The sequence below is a fragment of the Phalacrocorax carbo genome, chromosome 27, assembly GCF_963921805.1.
Source record: "Phalacrocorax carbo chromosome 27, bPhaCar2.1, whole genome shotgun sequence".
Taxonomy (NCBI): Eukaryota; Metazoa; Chordata; class Aves; order Suliformes; family Phalacrocoracidae; genus Phalacrocorax; species Phalacrocorax carbo.
In genome coordinates, this window is record NC_087539.1 from 1,063,759 (window position 1) to 1,085,491 (window position 21,733).

Sequence of the window (21,733 nt, forward strand, 5' to 3'; positions counted from 1 at the left end):
TGTGCAGCCGCTGTCGTCTCTGCGTCGGCCGCATCCTGCCCGCGGGAGGGAGGGGGCCGAGAGCTTCGAGTCTGAGCATTTTATTGAATCATCCCGGTGTACAAAGAGGCAACGGCGGGATTGGGAGAGCTCGGAATCAAAACACCTTCGTCCCCACGGCCCCGCCAGACGGCTCGCCCAGCAGATCGTTTTCTTTTCCATTGTATTTCTTGGCACTGGTGCTAAAGGAGAGGCTCCTCCGTTGAATTTGGCTTCAGGGTGTCCCACCACCCCCCCAGCTGGCATGGGGGCAGAGGCCATGGCTGCCCGGGTAGGGGGATGACACCCCAGCTGCTGGTGCAAGGGTGCAGCGGGGACGTGTTGCCCACAGGGCTGGGGAGAAATTTCTATGGGAAGCTCACGTGTCGGCGATAACCGCGAGGGACGTGGGCTCTGAGGGGGAGCTGGGCCGGGGAGGGGCGGGGCAGGAGCTGAACTCCAGCAGGATCCGCAAATTGGCCGGTTTCTAATCAAAGAAGAGCTAAACGAGAGAAAAACCCACAAGGTGCGAAAGCTTCTGGGCTGCTTTTCATCAGCAGCCAAGCACAACCCCTTTAATGAATCAGAGAAGAGATGGGGATGGGGTGGGGATGGGGACCCGATGGGGACAGCTCCACCTCAGCCTGGAGCCGCTTCACTTCTTCTCCTTCTTCTTGTTCTGCAAGAGGAGAGGCGGCCGGGCCCGGTCACTGCCGGGTCCAGGGCGCCTGTCCCCCACCAAGAGGGGCGGGCTTGTCCCCCCCCAGCCACGCCCACGGGACCACCACCCACCTCGGTCATGCCCAGGATCATCAGGAGCTCCCGGAAAATGTTGACGAAGTCGAGGAAGAGATCGACGCAGTGCCTGTGGGGACGTAGGGACGCGCTCAGGGGGGCCCGTCCTGTCCCGTGTCCCCCCCCGTCCCCAGCACCCACCAGATGTAATCCTTGTCCCCGCTCTCCGCCTTCTCGATGATGAGCTGCGTGTCGAAGAGCACGAAGCCGCACATGATCATCAGCCCCAGGTACAGGTTGGCCTGTGGGAGGGAGGGGGGACGTTAGATGGGGACAGCCCTGTATTGGCGTCACCGGTGAGAGCTGATGTCTGTCTGTCCGTCTGTCCTCCATGGGCTCCTGGCAGACGGGAGGGAACTCACCGTGAAGAGCCAAGTAGATCCCACAAAGGCATTAACCACAGAAGAGAGAAGCATCAGGGTGAGGCCGGAGAGCAGGAAGCCTGTGGGGAGAGGGCAGGGAGTGAGGCCTTGCCCTGACCCCCCATGGGGTGCCCCCCACCCCACACAGGGAGCCCCCAGCCCCCTGTGGGTCCCCCTCCGGCCCCTCTCACCTCCCAGGTAGAGGAAGCTCCGGCGCCGGGCATACAGGGCGCTCAGTGAGAAGCAGGCGAAGATGGTGGCAGTGCCGAGGAAGGCAGTGGGGATGATGCTAGGAGAGAGGAGAGGGGGTGAACGGGGCCTGGGGGGGGGCGCAGGGGGTCCAGTGCGGGGGTCACGCTCCTACCTGGGATTGATGGAGATGCACATTTCCAGGAGGGGCCCCAGGTTGATGCCTGGAAGGACAGAGCAGCGTGTCACCAGAGTCATTTTGGAGCCGGTCGGCCCTGTGTCAGGGCCGTTGTCCCCCCATCCCCAGGGCTCGGGGTCCTGCAGGACTCGTGAGGGTCCCCGGTGCCCACCTACCTGTCAGGAAGGCGAAGCCCACCAGCATCCCCAGCCTCTTCTGCTCTGTCTCCCGACTGTGCGGGGTGGCCGTCAGCCAGATCATCAGCCCCAGAGCGCCCAGGCCAGTCAGGAAGCTGAACTGTGGGGCAAGAGGCAGGTGGGGCCCCAGCACTGCCTTGCTGGGGTGGGTAGATGCAAGCGCAGGGGCCCCCCCAAAATGCCCCTCACCTGGAAGAAGCGGGTCACCGCATTGATGTAGGCCCCTGTGGCCGCCACAAACATGCAGAGGGCGAAGCTGGCATAGACCCTCTTCAGGTGCTCCTGTGTGGAGGCCGAGCTGGGGGCGAGGGAACAGTGGTGAGGCTGGTGCAACCCCCCCATCAGCCCCCTGATTCGAGCCCGGCCTGCCCAAGAGGTTACTCACATGTGGGAGAACTTGAAGAGGGCGTCAAAATTGATGTTTCGGTCAAAGACGTTCATGGTGCCGCACTGGGAGTGGGCCCACCAGCCGCTTCGCAGAGGTGCAAGCTGCAAGAGGGGAGGTGGGTCAGGGGGATGTCAGAGCCCTCCCAAGCTCCCAAAGCTCCCACCACACGGTGGAGGAGCTCAGCGGGAGCTGAGGACCTGTTTGTCCTGTGCGGAGCGAGCGGCAGGAGCTGCGGGCTGCTCGGGATCTGCCGCGCTCTGCACCGGTGCCAGAGCCCTCCTCGCCCAGCTGGTGCAAGTGTTGCAGGCTGTTGCGAGACCAGGGTGGCCCCCGGGGAGGCCCCGACCCTGCGGGAGCGCTACCAGCAGCTGGAAAGCATCTTTGTGCCAGGCTACTATTAGCACCCATAATGACATCCCCAGAGGAGGCTCTGGCAGCGCGAGGCTCCCTGCACGGTTGCCGCCTCCTCCTTGTCGTCCCTTCCCGCTCCAGCCCCTCCACCAGCCCCCGGTCCAGCCAGCTTGGTCGGTGCTGTTTACCCCGACACCCGTGGGAGCCCAACCGGCCCAGTAAGTGGCACAGGCCGCATGTCCCCAAGGGGTGGAAGGGACCTAACAGGCTGGGGCAGACAGGCCTAAGAGGGCGCAGGCCATGGGGCTGCCAACCAGTTGCCCTAGCAGAGACCCAGGGTCTCCTCCCACCACACTGGCAGGGACTTTGGCACCCGCTGGCCTTGCCCAGGGGTGTGCTGGTTTTGCCCCAGCACTGGGACAGCAGGAGCTCGGTTGTCACCAGGCTGGTGCCACCCCACTGCCAGGGACCCTCCTGGCTCGACCCCAGGCTTCACGGCGGGGCAGAAGCAGAGGTTGGTGCCCCACGGCCTTGCCGGGGGTTGCGCAAGGCAACGGGGAAGCTGGCTCTGCGCGGGGTGGGGCGGCCACGGAGGTGTGTGGCGGCCTCCTCCTGCCATGGCGGGCGGCTGTGACAGCCGGTTTCGTCAGGCAGGGCCTGCCCTCCCTGCGGAGGTGGCAGGTGGCTCCCGGCTCCCGGGACGGCAGGACGCGGGGCTCCGGGGGAGCCGGGACAGCAGCCCTTCCCTGGGTGCGGGTGACAGAGATGCGACTGGAGCCCTTTCGGTTTCGCTGGTGACGTCCCCGTCGGTGGCCCGAGGGCGGCCACCGGGCGCTGTCGGCAATGGGTAACCAGGACTGTCGCCGTGGGGCGACCTTTACCCCCCAGCGCCCGCACCGGCCCCGGCGCTGCCCCGGGCCCACCAGTACCGGGCCGCTTCCCCCGCGGGTGGCTCCGAGAGGGTCTCCCGCGGCTGCCGCCCCCGGCAGCGGACGCAGCCCCCACGGTGGGCCAGACCCGCGTGTGACCCCCCGCCCCGTTCTCCCGTCAGCGAGGCCCGGTGCTGGGGGGGGGGGGGGGCAGGAGCGGCCCGGCCCAGCCCTCCCCCCCCGGGGTGAGGCCTGCGGGGGCGGTGGGCACTGCCCAGGGCCTGCAGCTGCCGCGAGGGCCCCGGGGGGGGCGGCGGGGTCCCCCGAGGGGGGCCGGGCCGGGCCGAGTCCCCCCGCCGCCGCCGCCGCGCTCCCCTCCACCCTCACCTGCGCGGCGCTCCGCCGTCCGTGCCAGGCCCCGAACGGTCCTCACTCCACCACGCCCCCGATCCTCATTGGCCAACGCGCGGCGGGTGCCCGCCCACTGACTCGTTCTATTGGCTCACCTCCACAACACGGGGAAAGGAGGGGCAAACCGCCGCCGTCGTCCATTGGCGGCCGGCCGCGCCCGAGCGCCGCCGTTGGCCAGGCGCACCCTCTCCCCTCCACACAGAAGCGCGACGGTCATTGGCCGCCATGGCCTGGGACTGGCCAATCGTCACCTCCCGCTCGCTCGCTGCCCTTGGGCGCCCCCCAGTGGCGCCGCTGCCCGCCCGCTCTTGGGCGCCCCCTGGCGGCTCCGCCGCGGAAGCGCGGGCGGCGCGGGGCGGGGCCGGGCGGGGCGGGGCGGGGCGGGGCCGGAGGCGGTGGCGGCCGGACGCGACGGGCTGAGCCTCCCCCGCCGCCCCCCGGTGCCTGGGCCGGGGATGGGGAACGTGGAGAGCGCGGACGGGGAGGCGCTGCCCCGGGGCCCGGGAACGGCGGCGGCCCCGGGAGGGGCCGGGCTGCTCGCCCCGGGCAAGATGCCGATGCCGGAGCCCTGCGAGCTGGAGGAGCGCTTCGCCCTGGTGCTGGTGAGAGACCGACCCCCGCCACGGCCCCGGCCGCCCGCCGCGCCTCCGCCCGCCTCCCGTTGCGCCCCTCCGGTTCCCGGTACACCCCACCCACCCACCCCCTGCTCCCCGGTGCAGCTTCCCCCGCGCTCCGTCCCTGCTCCGCGCCGCGCCTCCGCCAGGTCCCGCTGTGCTTTCCCAGTCCGCCCCCACCCGGGACCCTTCCCGGTGCGCCCTCCCGGGCCTGGCGCACCCCGCCCGCCACGCTCCCCTCCCGGCGTCCGGCGGGCGGGCGGGCACCGACGGGACGGCACCAGCGCCCGGAGGAGCCCGGGGGCGGGCAGGGAGCGCCGGTGCCCGCGGGAATGGGCAGTGGCCGGGGGCAGCCGCGGGGGAAGCCTGTCCCGGACTAGCCCTGCGGGCGGTGACGCCACTCCCGGTGCCACCGGGGGGGCCCCTTCGGGCCCGGGACTTTTTGACCCGGGAAAGTCCCATCGAGGTGACACATGGGGCTGGGTACGGCTCCGTGTGGGTGCGGGGTTCCCTAGCGCTGAGGGTCCGCCGTGGGTGCCGTGTCCCCAGGGCTGGGGCACCCATGGGTGCGGGGTCCCCGTGGCTGGGGATCCTTGTGGGTGCGGGGTCCCCGTGGCTGGGGATCCTTGTGGGTGCGGGGTCCCCGTGGGTGCCCTGTGTGGTCCACGGTCTGCTGTCATGGCCAGGGCGGTGGCCTTCCCACAGCTGGCCATGGTTGTGGTGCTGTCCCGTTACCGAGACATGGGACGGCGGTGACCCCATCCCCACACCGTGACCACGGTGCCATCGGGACCACCAATGCCACGGGTGCCACCGCGTCCCACCAACACTGGGCTCGTGGCACAGCGGGGTGTCCCCGTGGTTCATCTGTGGTGGGGTGACCCATCCACGGTGCCGGCACGGTGCTGGTTTGTCTGGGGGGGGGACGGGGGACACACTGACAGCGACACCATGGCTGGGTGACACCTGGGGCACACGGCCCCCAACACCCAGCACCGCTGTCCCGGTGGTAGCCGTAGCCAGTGGAAGTGTGTCTGGGCAGGAAATGCTGAGCGTGAGCCCGCGGAGCTCTGGGAGCTGGAATTGGGGGGTGCCGGGGGGCACCGGCACCCCCAGCTTGCGACTACTGTGCTGGTGGCAAGTGGCACCCGTCTGCGAGGCCGTGGCCCATCCCTGCATCCCACGCAGGGCGGATGCGGCAGCCAGTCCCCGTGGGGCCGGTGCGGGGGGGACACATCCTGCCGGGCGATGCTGATGCCGGGGGGGTGGGATTTGGGTGGTGTTTGGGTTCCCCCGGTGCAGCCACCCCCAAAATTCCACCCATCGGCATCGCCCTGTGTTGTCCCGGCTACTGCCGAGGAGGAAAATATTTCATCATGTGATGGGGCTGCAGCACCGGCGGCCCCTGAGCAGGCAGGATCCGTCCCCACGTGCCCCCCAACGCCGGGGTGGGCTCCAGCCCCGGTAGCCCCCAGTCTCCGGGGGCACTCAGTCCCGGGGCAGCTGGGGGGGGGGTCCCCGGTGGGGAGCGGTGGCGGAGGAAGTGCCAAGCCGGGAGCGGCCCTGCTCCCACCACAAAGGCAGGAAGCCGAGCGGCGGGAATGCCGGCAAGGGCGGCTGCGCTTCAAAGCCCCCCAGTGCCCCCCGCCCCCGCCCGGGGCCTCCACGTTCCCCCCCACTCCATCCCCGGGGTGGCCCTGGGGGCGCCGTGATTTTGCCATCGGCCACCCTGTTACAAATAAGGGTGACCCTGTGGGGAGGGAGGCACCGTCCCAGTCCCCAAGGCAGTTTTGGAGGGACCCCATCCTGGCAGTGACGTCCCCGCTCCCATGGCACTGTGTGCGTCCCCCCGGGGGTGCACGGCCTCGCCCAGGCTCTGCCCCGGTTTCCTGCAGCTTGGCGGGGCTGGGATGACCAGGGGAGGGATAATTTTAGCTGCCACGGGGCGGGTGGAGCACCGGCACCTCCCGGCTGTGGCGGTGGCTGGCTCTGGCTAACAGCACTGCCCGGGAGCTGCCGTGCCGGGGTGGCATCGCCCGGTGGGGTGGCATCGCCCGCCGGGACAGCCCCAAGCCTGTGGCCATCCGGAAACCCCGGTTTCCACCATGGCATCCCATTTGTGTCCTTGCTGGTGTGGATGTCCTGTGCCGCATCCCGCACCAGCGGTTCTCGGGGTCTGCCACAAAGATGCCCAGCGCCCCGGTGAGCCGGGCGCCGCTGCCGGGCTTCGAGCCGCGGTCGGGGAGCGGAGGCTGCGGTTTGCCGGCGAGGAAGCTGGTGCAGACAGGAAGGACGCGTCGGCGCTGGGGAGATTTGGTGCTGACGGTGCGGCTGGCACGTGGCGCTGCTGGCACTGCTGGCACTGCCGGCACTGCCGTCCCCGTGCCGCGCATGTGGCCCAATCCCCACCAGTGCTTCCCAGTGCCGGGGACCCTGGCCGTGCCGTGGTGCTGGGGGACCCTGGCTGTGTGGTGGGACTGGGTGGCCTCGGTGGGGTGGTGTCACCGTGTCCCCTGGGGTGATGCCCCCACCTCTGCCCCCAGAGCTCTATGAACCTGCCCCCGGACAAAGCCCGGCTGCTGCGCCAGTACGACAACGAGAAGAAATGGGACCTCATTTGTGACCAGGTGGGAGGCTGGGGGGGGCAGTGGGGGGTCCTGGTGGGGGGCTGCGCTGCTGTGCCAGTGTCACCAAACCCCCCTGCCCCCCCCAGGAGCGGTTCCAAGTGAAGAGCCCCCCCCATGCCTACATCCAGAAACTGCGCAGCTTCCTGGAGCCGGGTGTCACACGGAAGGTGAGGGGCTGGGGACACCCGGGGGGGGGGGGTTTAGGGGTGCTTGGGGGGGCACGGCTCAGCCTTGCTCTGCCCTCAGAAGTTCAGGAGGAGGGTGCAGGAGTCGACCAAGGTCCTGCGCGAGCTGGAGATCAGCCTGAGGACGAACCACATCGGGTGAGCACGGGGTCCCTGGGTGGGGTTTATGGTCCGGGGGACGGGGGGGCACAGGGTCCCGACACTGGCCTTGCTGCAGCTGCAGGGGAAGTCGGAGGCGCTGCAGGAACTGGGCCGGTTCCTGCCCCGGCCGTGCCGCGGGCCAGGGCTGCCAAGCGAGCAGGTCCCCGGGGCGGATGCCGCGGGCGGATGGGCCGGTGCTGACGCCCTGCGTGAAGCTGCGTGGCCAGATCCTGCCTGGCTCCTCCCGGCACCGGAGGGCTCAGCACCATCCCCGAGCCTGCGGCGCTGCGGCCCCGCGCCGGCAGCTGGTCCCCCCGGCGTGCGGGGCGATGCACCGGAGCTGCACGTGTCGGCCGGCGGGACGGGGATGTTACTGGGGCCGGTGGGGACGTCACTGGCGGGTGCCCGGTTCCGTGGTCGTGCCCGCATGCTCGGGGCGGCTCGTGCACGTGCCCGGCTGTGCCCCGCCACCAGCCCCGCCACCGGCCCCGCCGTTCGGCTCTTCCCCGCCCGCGGCCCGAAAATAGCAGCAGCCGGAGACAGGAAACGGGCTGGGGCGAGGGGCTGGCGCCGGCAGGAAAGGGGCGGCCACGGCCCCCCCGGCTCCCGCTGCTGCCTGACTCACCGCCCCCGGCCGCGGGCAGGGCTGCAGGCAGGGGTACAGGCAGGCGTGGGGGGCCCCGAGGCCGTGCACGCGCACCCTGCGCTCCTGGGTGCAGCCCTCTCGGCTGTGCACATCCCCCCCCCCCACCATGCACACAGTCCTTCTCCCCGTGCGTGCACCCCCCACGCGCAGACCCTCTGCCGCACACATCTCCCCGTGCACCCCCTGCCATGTGTACCCCAAAGACACCCCCCCTAAATGCACACACCCCCCATGGACACATACGTCCCGTGTGCCCGCTCCGTGCACCCTCCTTGCACACACGCCCGCCCCCTCCCTGGCCGGGGCGCATCTCACCCGGGCTCCTTGCCCTGCACAGCGCCTCACGCATGCACCCTAACACCCTCCCAGGGTGCTGGGGCGCCCTGAAACCCACCCCCTCCACCCCAGGGTGCCCAGGGCTACGGACACAGCCTCAGCATCCAGCTCAGCTTCCCGCCTTGCGCCCGGAGCCGAGCCCTCCCTGCCCTGCAGCCGGCAGATAAAGCTGTGCCGGAGCTGGCACCGGTGATAGCAGAGGGGCTGCAACGGCCACCGGAGCCCCGGGATGCCCTTGCCACCCCCTCCCCATCCCTGCACCAGGCTGGGGGTCCCCATGGTGGGTGGGATCATGCCGGGGCGAGGGTCCCCAGCTCCTGCAGGCCTGATGGGTGCCTGGTGCTGTAGGTGGGTGCGTGAGTTCCTCAACGATGAGAACAAGGGGCTGGATGTGCTGGTGAACTACCTGTCCTTCGCCCAGTGTGCCGTCATGTGAGTAGGGTGCTGGGGGGTCCCTGGGGTGCAGGGGGTCCCTGGAAGACCTGGGATGCGAAGGGTCCCGGTGCAGCTCCCTGCTGTGGGCGGCTGATACTGCTTGGCCCCTTATCAGCACTGGGGCCGCCCAGCCCACATGTGGGGACCCGCCTGCCGTGGGGTGCCGTGGGGTCCCGAGGGCCACGGGATGCTTGGCCCGCTCCTGCCCACCCGGGCTGGGGGTCCCAGGGCCACCCTTGCGCCCCTCCCTGCCCCGCCGCTGCCCAGCCGCCATCCGCTTCAGCGCTTGCCGCGGTGGCTGTGCCGCTCCGCGCCAAAGCCGTGTGCCCGCCGCCGCGCGCGTGTCCCACCCAGGTTGGATTTTGAGGGCCTGGAAGGCGGCGAGGACGGCGCGCTGGAGAAGCTGCGCGCCTGGAGCAGGTCCATCGAGGATCTGCAGCACCCCAGCGCCCTGCCCGCCCCCTTCGCCAGCAGCCTCGCCCGCTCTGCCCGCCAGACCGCCCTACGGTACGTACCCGCGGCACCGGCCGGCTGCAGGGGTACGTCCCGCCGCTGCGCCCAGCAGCTGCCCCGCTCTGCCGGCTGCGGCCAGCCACGGCGCTGCCGCTTGCTGCGTGCCGTGCCATGCGCTGTACCGCCGTGGCGTGCGCCATGCCGTCGTGCCCTGTGCCGAGCACCATCCTGCCGTGGCGTGTGCCGTGCCACGCACCATCCCGCCCGCGGAGCACGCTGTGCCGTGCACCGTCCTGTCCCCGTGCCGTGCGCCGCCACATGCGTGGCACACGCCGTGCCCTGTGTGCCGGCTGCCCCGTGGCGTGCCCTGAGCACCACGCTGTGCCTTGCCCGCGGCGTGGCTGTGCCGTGGCACGTGCCACGCGTGCCACATCCTGCGCTGCCTTGCGTGCCGCGTCCCGTCCTGCCGCCCGTGGGCGCCGTGCCCTGCCCACCCACAGCAGCTCGGTGCTGCCGTCCCCATCCTGCCCACGCCACCTGCCCGTCCTTCTGCCTGCCGCGGCTGTGCTGCCTCTGCTCGCCCCCACTCTGGCTCTGCCCCCGCGCCTCGGGGTAACGCGCCCCATCTCTGCTTCCAGGGCCGGGCCCCCCTCTCTTTGGCTGCGCTCTCTTTCTCTCCTCTCCGCGCCTGCCTCGCTGCTCGCCCGCCGGGTAAGTACCGGCTACCCGGGGCCGGCCCGGTGCTCGCGGCGGCTTTGCTCCGTGTCTCCGCCAGCCTCTGTCCCTCTTGCCCTCCAGCCGCTTTTCTCTGCCTCTGCCCCTCCAAAAGCCCCGCTGTCCCCGTGCTGCCCCCACCCTGGTCCCCACCGTGGTCCCGCAGGGCCGGTTCCCACCCAGTGCGGTGCAGCACTGGTGGTGCGAGGGTCCCGCTCACCGGCGCCCGGTGTCTCCCCAGCTACGGGACGCTGCCGAGCCGCAGGGCGCTGAAGAACTCGCGCCTCGTGAGCCAGAAGGACGACGTCCACCTCTGCATCATGTGTCTCCGGGCCATCATGAACTACCAGGTACTGCTGCCCCGGTGGGGGGGAACACCGCTGCTGCCATGCTGGCACTGCTGACGCCGTCCCTGCTCCTTCCCCACAGTACGGCTTCAACCTGGTCATGTCCCATCCCCACGCCGTCAACGAGATCGCCCTGAGCCTCAATAACAAGAACCCGAGGTAAGGGGGGGGAGTCTGGTGGTGGGGGGCGTCCCCGGTGCCGGCTGGCTGTGATGGTGATGGTGGTGCTCTGCCCTAGGACGAAGGCGCTGGTGCTGGAGCTGCTGGCGGCCGTCTGCCTGGTGAGGGGTGGCCATGAGATCATCCTCGCTGCCTTCGACAACTTCAAGGAGGTATGGGGGGGGGCTGGGGGCACCAGGACCAGGCTGGGATCGGGGACTGGGAGCCAGGGAATGGAGGAACCAGGAACACCAGGACCAGGCTGGGATCGTGAATCTGGAGTGCAGGGTATGGGGGGGATCAGGGAGGATGAGGCCAGGCTGGAATGGGGGGGTCTGGGGGCATCAGGACCAGGCTGGGATTAGGGGATTGGAGCCCAGGGGATGGGGGGGCCAGTGGCCGGGGGTGGGCCAAGCCAGGTTAACCCCACGTCCACTGCCTGCTCAGGTCTGCAAGGAGAAGCACCGCTTCGAGCGGCTGATGGACTACTTCCGCAACGAGGACAGCAGCATCGACTTCATGGTGGGACAACCAGTCGTGGGTGATGGGGAGGGTCTCTGGGACAGCGGGGGGGCTCGGGGGGGGGCTCCTGGTGACGCCAGCCCTGCCCGCAGGTCGCCTGCATGCAGTTCATCAACATCGTGGTGCACTCGGTGGAGGACATGAACTTCCGTGTCCATCTCCAGTATGAGTTCACAAAGCTGGGGCTGGAGGAGTTCCTGCAGGTACGGGGGGTTGGAAGGCTGGGGGGGTCGCCCTGAGGAGCCCCCCCATCTCTGATGCCGCCCCCATGCCCGCAGAAGTCGAGGCACACAGAGAGCGAGAAGCTGCAGGTGCAGATCCAGGCATACCTGGACAACGTCTTTGATGTGGGGGGGCTGCTGGAGGACGCTGAGACCAAGAACGTGGCCCTGGAGAAGGTGGAGGAGCTGGAGGAGCATCTGTCCCATGTATGTGAGCGCGGGGGGATGTGGGGATGCGCCTTGTCAGATCCTGGGGCATCCCCTTCCAGGGTCTGGCTTTGCTCCGGGGATGTCAGTGGTGATACTGCAGTGGGGGTGTCCCTGAGCTGGGGTCACAGCCACGACCCCCCTGTAGCTAACGGAGAAGCTGCTGGACCTGGAGAACGAGAACATGATGCGGGTGGCAGAGCTGGAGAAGCAGCTGCTGCAGCGGGAGAAGGAGCTGGAGGTGGTCAAGGTGTGTGGGGGGGCCGTGAGGGCTGTGGGGAGCAGGGCAGTGTCCCGGACCCCCCCAGCCTGACGCTCGCTGTCCCCAGGAGACCTACGAGCACACGAGCCACCAGGTGCACACGCTGCGGCGGATGATCAAGGAGAAGGACGAGGCATTCCGGCGGCGCTATGGCTCCGAGCCGCCCCCCATACTGGGCACCGAGCCCCCTCCCCAGCCCGAGCCCGAGCCCCTGGAGGAGGCCCTGCGGCTCCCCGTCCTGCCCCCCGTGGAGGCTGCGCCCCCCCCGCCTCCCCCGCCACCCCCCCTGCCACCCCCCGCGCCCCCGCTCCCAGGTGAGGATGGGGGAGTCCCCAGGGCATCCCCAAAACTGGGGCATCCTGGAGCTGGGCTGTCCCCAGGGCTGGGGCTTCCCCAGGATGGGGGCGGGGGGATTCCAAAACCGGGGTGTTCCTGGTGCTGGGCCACTCCTGAGGCTGGGGGATCCCCAAAACTGGTCCCTCCCCACTGGGGCACTGTCTCACCTTCTTCTCCCTTCACAGGCAAGTGCCCCCCGGCCCCGCCGCTTCCTGGGGCTTCGCCCTCCATTGCGCTCACCGTTGGGCTCTCAGGTAGGCGGGCAGGGCACGGGGACCGTGGGGACAGGGATGGCGGGGGGGACCGTGGGGACGGGGAGGGTGTGGGGACCGTGGGGACAGGGACAGGGGACAAAGGAAGGGGAGGGGTTGCAGGTGTCAGGGTGTCGGGGTTGCAGTCACCAAAGGATGGGTGCAGGGACCACGGCACAGGAATGGGGTGGCCCAGGGGATGGTGACAGCGTGGGGACCAATGCACTGGATTCGGGCGGCTCAGGGTGGGCACAGGACACGTCCCCCTGCCCCGGCCGGGGCTGAGCTGGCTCCTGCCCTGCTGGCAGCCATCCGGATCAAGAAGCCCATCAAGACCAAGTTCCGGCTGCCCGTCTTCAACTGGACGGCGCTGAAGCCCAACCAGATCAGCGGGACGGTGTTCAGTGAGCTGGACGATGAGCGGGTGCTGGAGGTGAGCCCAGGACCCCCGGCCCGAGTGGCTGGGTGGGCACTGCCGCTGCTGCTGCCGTCTCTGAGCCCCCCCATTCCCCTTCCCACCAGGACCTCGACCTGGAGCGCTTCGAGGAGCTCTTCAAGACCAAGGCGCAGGGTCCAGCCCTCGACCTCATCTGCGCCAAGAACAAGGCGTCGCAGAAGGCGGCCAGCAAGGTGACGCTGCTGGAGGCCAACCGCGCCAAGAACCTGGCCATCACCCTGCGCAAGGCAGGCCGCAGCACCGAGGAGATCTGCAGGGCCATCCACACGTACGTGCCCCCACGCCGGGGGGCAGCAGGGGGCTTTTGGGGGTCTGGCTGGGGTGCAGGGGGTCTGGCTGGGGTGCAGATGGTCAGGCAGGATGCAGGGGGGGCTGGCTGGGGTTCAGGGGGGACAGGCAGGGTGCAGGGGAGCTGGCTGGGGTGCACGGGGGCAAGGCAGGGTTTAAGGGGTCTGGTTGGGGTGCAGGGGAGGCTGGCTGGGGTTCAGGGGGGCCAGGCAGGGTGCAGTGGGGCTGCTGGGCTTCAGGAAGGCCAGGCAGTGTTCAAGGGGTCTGGCTGGGGTGCAGGGGGGGCTGGCTGGGGTTCAGGGGAGACAGGCAGGTTGCAGTGGGGTTGGATGGGGTGCACGGGGGGCCAGGCAGGGTTCAAGGGGGCTGGCTAGGCTGCAGGGGGTTTGGCTGGGGTGCAGGGGGGTCTGGCTGGGGTGCAGAGGGGCCAGGCAGGGTTCAAGGGGTTTGGCTGGGGTGCAGGGGGGGTTTGGCTGGGGTGCAGGGGGGGGCTGGTTGGGGTGCAGGGGGGGTTTGGCTGGGGTGCAGGGGGGGCTGGTTGGGGTGCAGGGGTGGCTGGTTGGGGTGCAGGAGGGCCCAGGCAGGGTGCAGGGGTTCTGGCTGGGGTACGGAGCGCCCAGACCGGGCGCAGCAGGGAGCTGGTCCCCGACGGTGCGGGCGCGGGGCAGGTTCGACCTGGCGACGCTGCCGGTGGACTTCGTGGAGTGCCTGATGCGGTTCCTGCCGACGGAGGCGGAGGTGAAGGCGCTGCGGCAGTACGAGCGGGAGCGCAAACCGCTGGAGGAGCTGGCGGACGAGGACCGCTTCATGCTCCAGTTCAGCAAGGTGGAGCGGCTGCCCCAGCGCATGGCCATCATGGCCTTCCTCGGCAACTTTGCCGAAAACCTCCAGATGCTGACGCCGGTACGGAGCTGGGGAGGGAGGGATTGCACCCACCGGGGGGGCCCAGACCCCGCACCCCGGCTGAGCCCCCCCCGGTCCTGCCCCCCTGCAGCAGCTCAATGCCATCATTGCGGCCTCGGCCTCCGTCAAGTCCTCCCAGAAGCTGAAGCGCATGTTGGAGGTGAGCGGGGGATGTCCAGGGGACGTGGGGACCAGCTGGGTCAGACTCCTGCCCTTCATCCTTGCCTTAGCTGGGTGGGAGGGGTGTCCCATGGGGGTCTTGTTCCTCCCTGACCCCCAGCAACCCTGGTGCTTTTTCCCCGTAGATCATCTTGGCACTGGGCAACTACATGAACAGCAGCAAACGCGGCGCTGTCTATGGCTTCAAGCTGCAGAGTCTGGACCTGGTGGGCACCCCCAGACCCCCTGCCCAGGTCCCTGGGACCTTGTGGGCTCCCCGGGGTCCCATCCCACAGCCCTGACCACCCACCCCACCCCCCGCAAAAATCACCCTGCAGCTCCTGGACACCAAGTCGACAGACAGGAAGATGACGCTGCTGCATTTCATTGCGCTGACGGTGCGGGAGAAGTACCCCGAGCTGGCGACCTTCTGGCAGGAGCTGCACTTCGTGGAGAAGGCGGCTGCAGGTACCACCGGTCCCCGCGCCCTGGCTCACCGTCCCCCAGGGCCGTGGGTCCCCTGACGCGTCCCTCTGTCCCCGCAGTGTCCCTGGAGAATGTGCTGCTGGACGTGAAGGAGCTGGGCCGGGGGATGGAGCTGCTGCGGCGGGAGTGCGGGCTGCACGAGAACAGCGTCCTGCGGTCCTTCCTGGCCGCCAGCGAGGGCAAGCTGGAGCGGCTGCAGAAGGACGCGCGGACGGCCGAGGTGAGGGCTGCAGAGTGGTTGTGCCTTGCACGGCCCTTGCACACGCCTGGTCATGCACGCCTTGCTTTGCACGCTCCTCGTGCGAGCCTTGCTTTGCATAGCCCTCGTGTGAGCCTTGCTTTGCACGCTCCTCGTGCGAGCCTTGCTTTGCACGCTCCTCGTGCGAGCCTTGCTTTGCACAGCCCTTGCGCAGGCCTTGCCTTGCTCACACCCCGTGGCAGGAGGCTGCTGGGAGCCGTGGGACGTGCAGCCCCTCGGTGACCGCCCCGTCCCCCGTTCCAGGACGCCTACAACACCGTGGTGCGGTATTTTGGCGAGAGCCCCAAGACAACCCCGCCGTCTGTCTTCTTCCCAGTCTTTGTCCGGTTCATCCGCTCCTACAAGGTGAGGAGGGGCCAGGAGGGGACACGTGGGGGTCGGTGGCGATGTGAGGGGGCTGGGGGGGGGGGGCTGGATCCCACCGCCACCCCCTCGCCCCGGCAGGACGCGGAGCAGGAGAACGAGATGCGGAAGAAGCAGGAGGAGGTGATGCGGGAGAAGCTGCTGGCGCAGGAGGCTAAGAAGCAAGAGAAGGTGAGCGCGGGTGGTCCCACGGGTCGCCGGAGGGGGTGGCACGGGGTGGGGGGGTGTCACCCGTGACCCCAGCCCGTGACGCCTGCGCCTCCCTCGCAGCGCAACAAGTGGCAGCAGCAGGAGCTGATCGCGGAGCTGCGGCGACGCCAGGCCAAGGACCACCGCCCCGTCTACGAGGGCAAGGATGGCACCATCGAGGACATCATCACCGGTAGGGCCCCCGCCGCCCCCCAGCCCAGCCCGGACGCCTGGGTCGCACCCGCGTGCGGGGGCTGACGTCTCCCTGTCCCCCCGCCCCCCCGCCCGTGCCCCCCCTGCAGCGCTGAAGAGCGTCCCCTTCACGGCCCGCACCGCCAAGCGGGGCTCGCGCTTCTTCTGCGACCCGTCCCACCACGACGAGTCCAGCTGTTAGCCCCCAGGTACCGCCTGCATGCCCGCCCCCCCCCCCCTCCCGGGACCCCCGGAGCCCTCTGGATCCCCCCCCGGCCCCGCATGCCCCCTCCTGCACGCCCCCTCCCCGCATGCTGTCACCCCGGGGTGCCCAGCACCCCCCCCCAGCTCCTCGGAGTGGAGCAGTGCTGTGGGGTGGGAGCCTGGTGCAAGGAAGGTTCCCGGCACTGGATCCCAGCACCAGATCCCAGCACCGGATCCCGGCGCAGGGCTGGTTCCCAGCACTGGATCCCGGCACCGGATCCCGGTGCAGGGCTGGATCCCAGCACTGGATCCTGGCACCGGATCCCAGCGCAGGGCTGGTTCCCAGCACTGGATCCCGGCACCGGATCCCGGTGCAGGGCTGGATCCCAGCACTGGATCCTGGCACCGGATCCCAGCGCAGGGCTGGTTCCCGGCACTGGATTCCGGCACCGGATCCCGGCGCAGGGCTGGTTCCCAGCACTGGATCCCAGCACCGGATCCCGGCACAGGGCTGGTTCCCAGCACTGGATCCCGGCACCGGATCCTGGCGCAGGGCTGGGTTTCCGGCATGGGGTCTTTGCAGGGTCCCAGTATAGGGTCCCAGTGTAATACTGGATCCCAGCACAGGATCCCAGTGCAAGGCTGGGTTCCAGTGAGGGTCCTGGTGCCAGGCTGGATTTCCAGCATGGGGTCTTCGCTGCAGTGCGGGGTTGCAGCGCAATACTGGATCCCAGTGCAGGATCCCAGTGCAATACTGGATCCCAGTGCAGGATCCCAGCACAAGATCCCAGTGCAATACTGGGTCCCAGCGCAGGATCCCAGCACAAGATCCCAGTGCAATACTGGGTCCCAGCGCAGGATCCCAGCACAAGATCCCAGTGCAATACTGGGTCCCAGCCCGGTGCCTGGGGAACTGGCCCCGAGCTGCCTCAGCCCCGCTGGGGTCACCCGGGACCGTCCCCCAGGACAGGCCAGGGGTCCCCTGACCCTCTCCCTTCCATCCCGCAGCCCGCAGGTGGATCCGCCTGTAGCCGAGCGAGGGTAAGGACCCCCGGCTGGCCCTGGATGGGGCGGGGGGGGGGGTGGGCTGCGGTGGCCAGGCTGCCTCAGTTTCCCCTCCTCACACCCATCTGCCCCGCAGGTCCGAGGTGGGGGTCTCTGTCCTGCCCCCGGCACCGTGCAGGGACGTCCCGTGCCACCATCCTCGCCTGGGCTCGCAGGCGCCGGCCTGGCCCCCCCCGCCTCCAACAGGCGCGGGGGGACTCGTGGCCCAGACCCCCACCCCCCCGGCTCTGCCTGCAGCAGAGGCCCAATCCTGCCTCTGGCTGCGTGGGGGCCCAGCGCTGGTGGCTGACCCATGGGGTACCCCCTCCCCCATCAGGGTCCCTCAGCCCTGTCGGGGGGGGTCAACACCCCAGAGCCGTTATCCTGCCAAGGGGACCATGGGGGCCCCCCCCAGCCCCCCGCGCTCGTCACTTTGACCACTGATGTGAACACTAATTGCCAAAAACAAAAGGGACCAAAGCCAGGCTGGGGCAGGGGGGCGGCAGGATGGTGCCCCCCACCCCGCCCTGGATCCCCTCCCCCCCCGGTGACTTTTTGTACATGTGAAATATATGGAGTCTTTTACATGGCTGCTGCCTGCTTTGGGGTGGGGGGAGACACAGAGGGCACCCAGGCGTCTGGGGAGCCCCACCCATGCTGGGGGTCCTGTGTCCTGGGGTGGGGGGGACATGGCTGGGCAGGGGCCAGACCCTTAAGCTGGGCTTTGCAGTGGTGTTATTAAAGCTGCAGGATTAAGGGGGGGCCAGGGGGGTGCCCACCCACATCACCAGCCCCGTTCTGGGGTGGGGTAGCCCCATTTCACCCCACTGTCAGCAGCTGTGGGAGATTGGGATCAGCTTAGAGCCAGGCACGGAGGGGCTGCAAGGGGGGTGGGGGGCAGGAGGCAGCCCTGGGCACAACAGAGGGGCAGGATCCGGCCTGAGCATCACCGGGTCAGGGCAAAGGGGGTGAGCAGGGGGTTTGGGGCAGGAGGCAGCCACGGCACCTCTGCCAGCAGGGTCTAAGGGGCTGGGAGGAGCAGGATGCGGTCCCTGCATCCCAAGAAGGGCAGAAAGGGTTTCGGGGCGGGGGGGGGGGGGGGCAGCATGCGGCACTGGCATCGCTGCTGTCAGGGTACAAGGGGGTCAGAGGGGCAGGATGCGGTCCTGGGTGCTCCCTGAGCCGCGAGCGGTGCCTGCCCTGCCAGCCCAGGGATTAGCCCTGAAACAGGGAATAAAAATTTCCCCTAATCCTCTCGGTGGGGATTACGAGCGCCGCCGCGCCCATGGCCAGATCCTGTCCCGGCCCAGGACCAGCCCCCGCAGCGGCTCCGCTGGCCCCATTGCCTTTTAATTCATCTGCACAAGCCGGGGGTGCTGCAGCCCCCAGCGCCATCCTTCTCCATCCCCAAGTGCCATCAAAACTGCTGCGGGCAAAGATGCTGCTGTCCATCCATCTTTCCCTCCAGCCATCCCTCTGTCCAGCCATCCGTCCATCTCTGTGTCCATCGGCTGGGCTCAGGGCAGTCCCTGTGCCCCCTCGGCAGCCCCCTCGGCCTCGCGGGACAGCCACCGCTCCCCCTGTGCCGGGGCCGCTGCCGGACTCTCCGCCTGCAGCAGCAGGTTGCAGCTGAGGAAGACGACGGTCAAGGTGACGGCGAGGCAGAGCACCAAGACGATGGCGATTTGGGTGGCTGCTGCCACCCGCGTGTCCCCCCAGGTGCTGGCCTGTGAGCAGGCGTTCATCTCCTCCTCCTCTTCCTCCCAGGAGCGGAGTGCGGGCGCGTGGGGCGGTGGTGGGTTGGCAACAGATGGGGAGGATTTAAGTGATGTCAAGGACTGTCTCGGCCACCCACACGGGCCCCCTCGCTCTGCCGAGAAGCTGCTGCCTGGCAGATGCACCCCCCCGAGCAGGAGAAGCAGCTCTGCCCCCCCTTGTTGCTGTGGAGGGGCGTGGAATCCTGCACTGAAGGGGGTCACCCCGTCCCCTCCCCTGGGTGCGCCTGGGGGCAGCTGGGGCTCAGGGTGTCGCTCCAGGGGGGTGGGCCCCAGGGTGCCAGCTCCCCCAGTCGGACTGCGGCCGGTGAGCCCCAAGGTATGAGGATGCGATGGGGTCCCCCAGCTCAGCACCCCAGCCTCCCCCCAGCCCAGGGACGCCGGCCCCATCACCAGCCAGGAGGGGACGAGACTGCAGGTAAAAGGAAAAATACTTTATTTTTGCCCCAGAGGAGGCAGCGAGCTCATCTTCGGGCCCCGCGGGGAAGCAGCTCAGTCCAAGGGATGGGGGGTGCCGCTGGGGGGGACACATGGTGACGAGGGACGAGGCTGGTGCTGGCACAGAGTGAGGCGGAGAGCGGCCGCAGGCAGGGCCAGACGGGGTTCAGACGCCATCCCGGCTCTGCACCGATCCCCAGCATCGCTCTGCCGGGCCAGGAACCCAGCGCCGAGCCGGTGCCGATGCCGCACACGCCGACCAGCAGCTCCCGCCCCAAGGACTCGCCACCCCCTCAGCCAGCCCAGGAGCCACCAAGCCGGTTCTCCAAGCCCAGCGAGCGCCCTGCGGTGCAAACCGAATTAGCAGCAGCCCCCAGTTAAGGGCCAGGCCGAGTCCAGCTCCATGCCGAGGCTTTCTGGAGGCAGAGATCCAAGCAGAGCCGCCGTCCCAAAGAGCCAGGGGCTGCGCTGGAGAGGTGCCACCACGCGAGGTGAACCCAGCCCTACAGAGCCAGTGTGTCCTTGATGAGCCGGCGCATGGTGGTGGTGACCGAGGTGCCCAGGGAGTCCGTGATCTGGTAGGAGATCTTGTACAGGTAGGGCTGCACATCCTTCAGGCCGGTGTCGAAGACATTGTCCACCTCTGACTGGGTGGGCATCTTGGGCAGGTACTCGTGGCGGTTCATCACCTCCACGATGTTGATGATCTTTTCACAGAGTTTCTCGCCCACCTTCTCCCGGCAGATCTGCCGCTCCTGCTCGTTAGCCAGGTTCACCACGTTCACCTTGATGGTCCACAGCTCCCAGGGGATGCACTCATCCGAGAAGGGCCAGCGTGACTTTTTTTTCTGGTAGAACTCCAGCGAGATCTGCCCCATGCCGTCGCTGCCAGAGTTGCGCAGCGCATCCTGCCGAGAGAGCGCATGGCTCCGCTCAGGGTGGGCGAGGGACAGTGACCTTCCCCTCTCAGATAAGGACAAGGCACAGCCTGCAGGTCTTTAAGCTCCTGCTTCCAGCCCTGCCAGGTCCCTGTGGGGCTCCTTACCTTGAACTCCCCGACGGCCTTGCGGAGGGCCCGATCCAGCTCCTCGGAGGAGACTCGGACGTAGGCGAAGTCGATGAAGTCACAGTCAACGTCCTGGGTGCCCACGGTGCCAATGGAGTAGGTGCCCTCCTTCTTGTAGTGGAACTTGCCGGTGCTGCGGTGCAGCAGGATGGTGTGGAGCACTGCCAGCATGGCCTCCTCCACCTGCCGACCCTCCACCGACACCTCCAGCACCTCCGCACGGCAGTTCATGGCGGGAGCGGCTCGCGGGGGGGCACAACGGCAGGTCCTGCAGGGAAAGAAGGGTGTTGAAGTGGGGGCTCAGTTGTGCCCCTGTTTGGCCAACAGCCCCGGGTGACAGCCTCTACCGACCCCCTCCATGCAGCCCCTGGGGACCCTGCTGTCCCAGCATGTGCCCTCCCCACCCCACAGGGACCCAGGCACCTAGGTATGGGCTCCCACACAACCCACTCCCACCTCGAGAGCCCCAGGCCCCCCACAGCCGCCCTTAACCAGGACCCCAGTGCCCCGCACCCCCTCCCAGGGTCCCGGCGCCCCTCACCCCCGAGGGTCCCGACCTCCCTTCACCCTCGGGGGTCCTGGCCTCCTTCCCTCCCAGGACCTCCATCCTCTTCAGCCCCTACCGCCCCCCCCCCCCGCCTCCTCCCGGGACCCCGGGCCCCCTCACCCCCTCCCAGGACCCCGGCTCCCCTCACCCCCGAGGGTCCCGGCCCCCCTCGCTTCCTCACGGCCCCCCCTCACCCCGCGGTCCCGGCCCCCCCTCACCCCGCGGTCCCGGCCCCCCTCACGTCCCCCGGCTCCCCTCACCCCGCGGTCCCGGCCCCCCTCACGTCCCCCGGCCCCCCCTCACCCCGCGGTCCCGGCCCCCCTCACGTCCCCCGGCCCCCCCCAGCGCCGCCGGCCGGGCCCGCACCCACCACCCGGGACCGACCATCTGACCGCGGGGAGGAGGGAAATGGCGCAGCCCATCTGAGGGGGGGTCGGGATAAACCATCTACCCATGTGGCGGCACTTCTCGCCGTAGCAGCCGCGTTTCCTCACTCTACGCTTCTTGTTGCTACCGGTGTATCCCCCCTCCCGTTGCAGTTCCCGGCCGCGGTGCGGCCCCGGGGCTGGAATCGGCGTTCCGTTCCTCGGCTGCCCTCCCCCACACCGCCGCCAGCTTGGTTCATTCCGGGGGCCACCACAGAGCTGGGCATACCGCGGCGCAGAGCGGCTCACTTCCCCTGGGCGCTCCTCAGCGCATCGCGCCCCCTGGTCTGGAGGCTCCGCGGCGGTACTGCAGCGGGACTCGGGGTGCGGTGGTCCCGGTGACCCCGCAGTGCCATGGCCCAGGGCGGGGGGACACGGCAACAGGAGACAAGGCGAGCACAGGGGCTGTATATGGGGACAAGAGGCACGGGCAGGGGATGGGGGGGCACAGGAACATGGGGGACACCACTATGGGCACATGGGGAAAGCAGGGACACACGGACCTGGCATGACGGGGACACATGGGGACATAAGGAAAAGGGGAGACATGGGGACGTATGGACACAAGGGACAGAGGGGGCTACTGGAGGCAGGGACATGGGGGACAGGGGGACGTAGGGACGGGGGGGTGGATGGATATGGGGGACCCAGGGACTGGGGGGTACATGGACACGGGGACATGAGGGACACAGGGACAGGGGGATGGATGGACACGGGGACATGG

At 69.2% G+C, this 21,733-nt stretch overlaps 3 protein-coding genes across 7 annotated transcripts; 1 reads left to right on the forward strand and 2 right to left on the reverse strand.

Annotated features, from left to right (window-relative positions):
- Nucleotides 1–64: 64 nt before the first annotated feature.
- TMBIM6 (transmembrane BAX inhibitor motif containing 6) lies at nucleotides 65–3,843 on the reverse strand. Its single transcript, XM_064474636.1, has 10 exons — nucleotides 3,735–3,843; nucleotides 2,125–2,228; nucleotides 1,929–2,037; nucleotides 1,719–1,839; nucleotides 1,540–1,588; nucleotides 1,367–1,464; nucleotides 1,176–1,255; nucleotides 955–1,055; nucleotides 811–883; nucleotides 65–697 (listed from the first exon to the last, which is right to left on the reverse strand). The coding sequence occupies exons 2-10, from the start codon at nucleotides 2,178–2,180 to the stop codon at nucleotides 674–676; spliced, it is 711 nt and encodes a 236-aa protein (XP_064330706.1). The 5' UTR covers nucleotides 2,181–2,228; nucleotides 3,735–3,843; the 3' UTR covers nucleotides 65–673.
- A 297-nt stretch (nucleotides 3,844–4,140) lies between these two features.
- Nucleotides 4,141–17,345, forward strand: FMNL3 (formin like 3). Of its 3 annotated transcripts, none has more exons than XM_064474633.1 (28): nucleotides 4,141–4,360; nucleotides 6,916–6,999; nucleotides 7,086–7,166; nucleotides 7,246–7,322; nucleotides 8,656–8,739; nucleotides 9,097–9,249; nucleotides 10,151–10,259; nucleotides 10,339–10,415; nucleotides 10,495–10,588; nucleotides 10,863–10,937; nucleotides 11,030–11,140; nucleotides 11,216–11,365; nucleotides 11,514–11,615; nucleotides 11,695–11,941; nucleotides 12,149–12,217; nucleotides 12,523–12,647; nucleotides 12,737–12,939; nucleotides 13,628–13,862; nucleotides 13,954–14,022; nucleotides 14,168–14,248; nucleotides 14,360–14,489; nucleotides 14,567–14,727; nucleotides 15,010–15,111; nucleotides 15,211–15,300; nucleotides 15,400–15,511; nucleotides 15,621–15,719; nucleotides 16,723–16,755; nucleotides 16,856–17,345. In XM_064474633.1, exons 1-26 carry the CDS (start codon nucleotides 4,214–4,216, stop codon nucleotides 15,710–15,712), a joined length of 3,060 nt encoding a protein of 1,019 aa, XP_064330703.1. In that variant the 5' UTR covers nucleotides 4,141–4,213; the 3' UTR covers nucleotides 15,713–15,719; nucleotides 16,723–16,755; nucleotides 16,856–17,345. The 3 variants fall into 3 exon arrangements, with proteins under 3 accessions (XP_064330703.1, XP_064330704.1, XP_064330705.1); XM_064474634.1 differs by having other exon boundaries at nucleotides 11,219–11,365; XM_064474635.1 differs by having other exon boundaries at nucleotides 7,249–7,322.
- Nucleotides 17,346–18,954: 1,609 nt separating this feature from the next.
- On the reverse strand, nucleotides 18,955–21,007 carry ATG101 (autophagy related 101). 3 transcript variants are annotated; one of them, XM_064474311.1, is made up of 3 exons: nucleotides 20,955–21,007; nucleotides 20,017–20,305; nucleotides 18,955–19,879 (listed from the first exon to the last, which is right to left on the reverse strand). In XM_064474311.1, exons 1-3 carry the CDS (start codon nucleotides 20,969–20,971, stop codon nucleotides 19,475–19,477), a joined length of 711 nt encoding a protein of 236 aa, XP_064330381.1. In that variant the 5' UTR covers nucleotides 20,972–21,007; the 3' UTR covers nucleotides 18,955–19,474. The 3 variants fall into 3 exon arrangements, with proteins under 3 accessions (XP_064330381.1, XP_064330383.1, XP_064330384.1); XM_064474313.1 differs by having other exon boundaries at nucleotides 20,951–20,988; XM_064474314.1 differs by lacking the exon at nucleotides 20,955–21,007 and adding an exon at nucleotides 20,733–20,756.
- Between the last annotated feature and the right edge of the window lie 726 nt (nucleotides 21,008–21,733).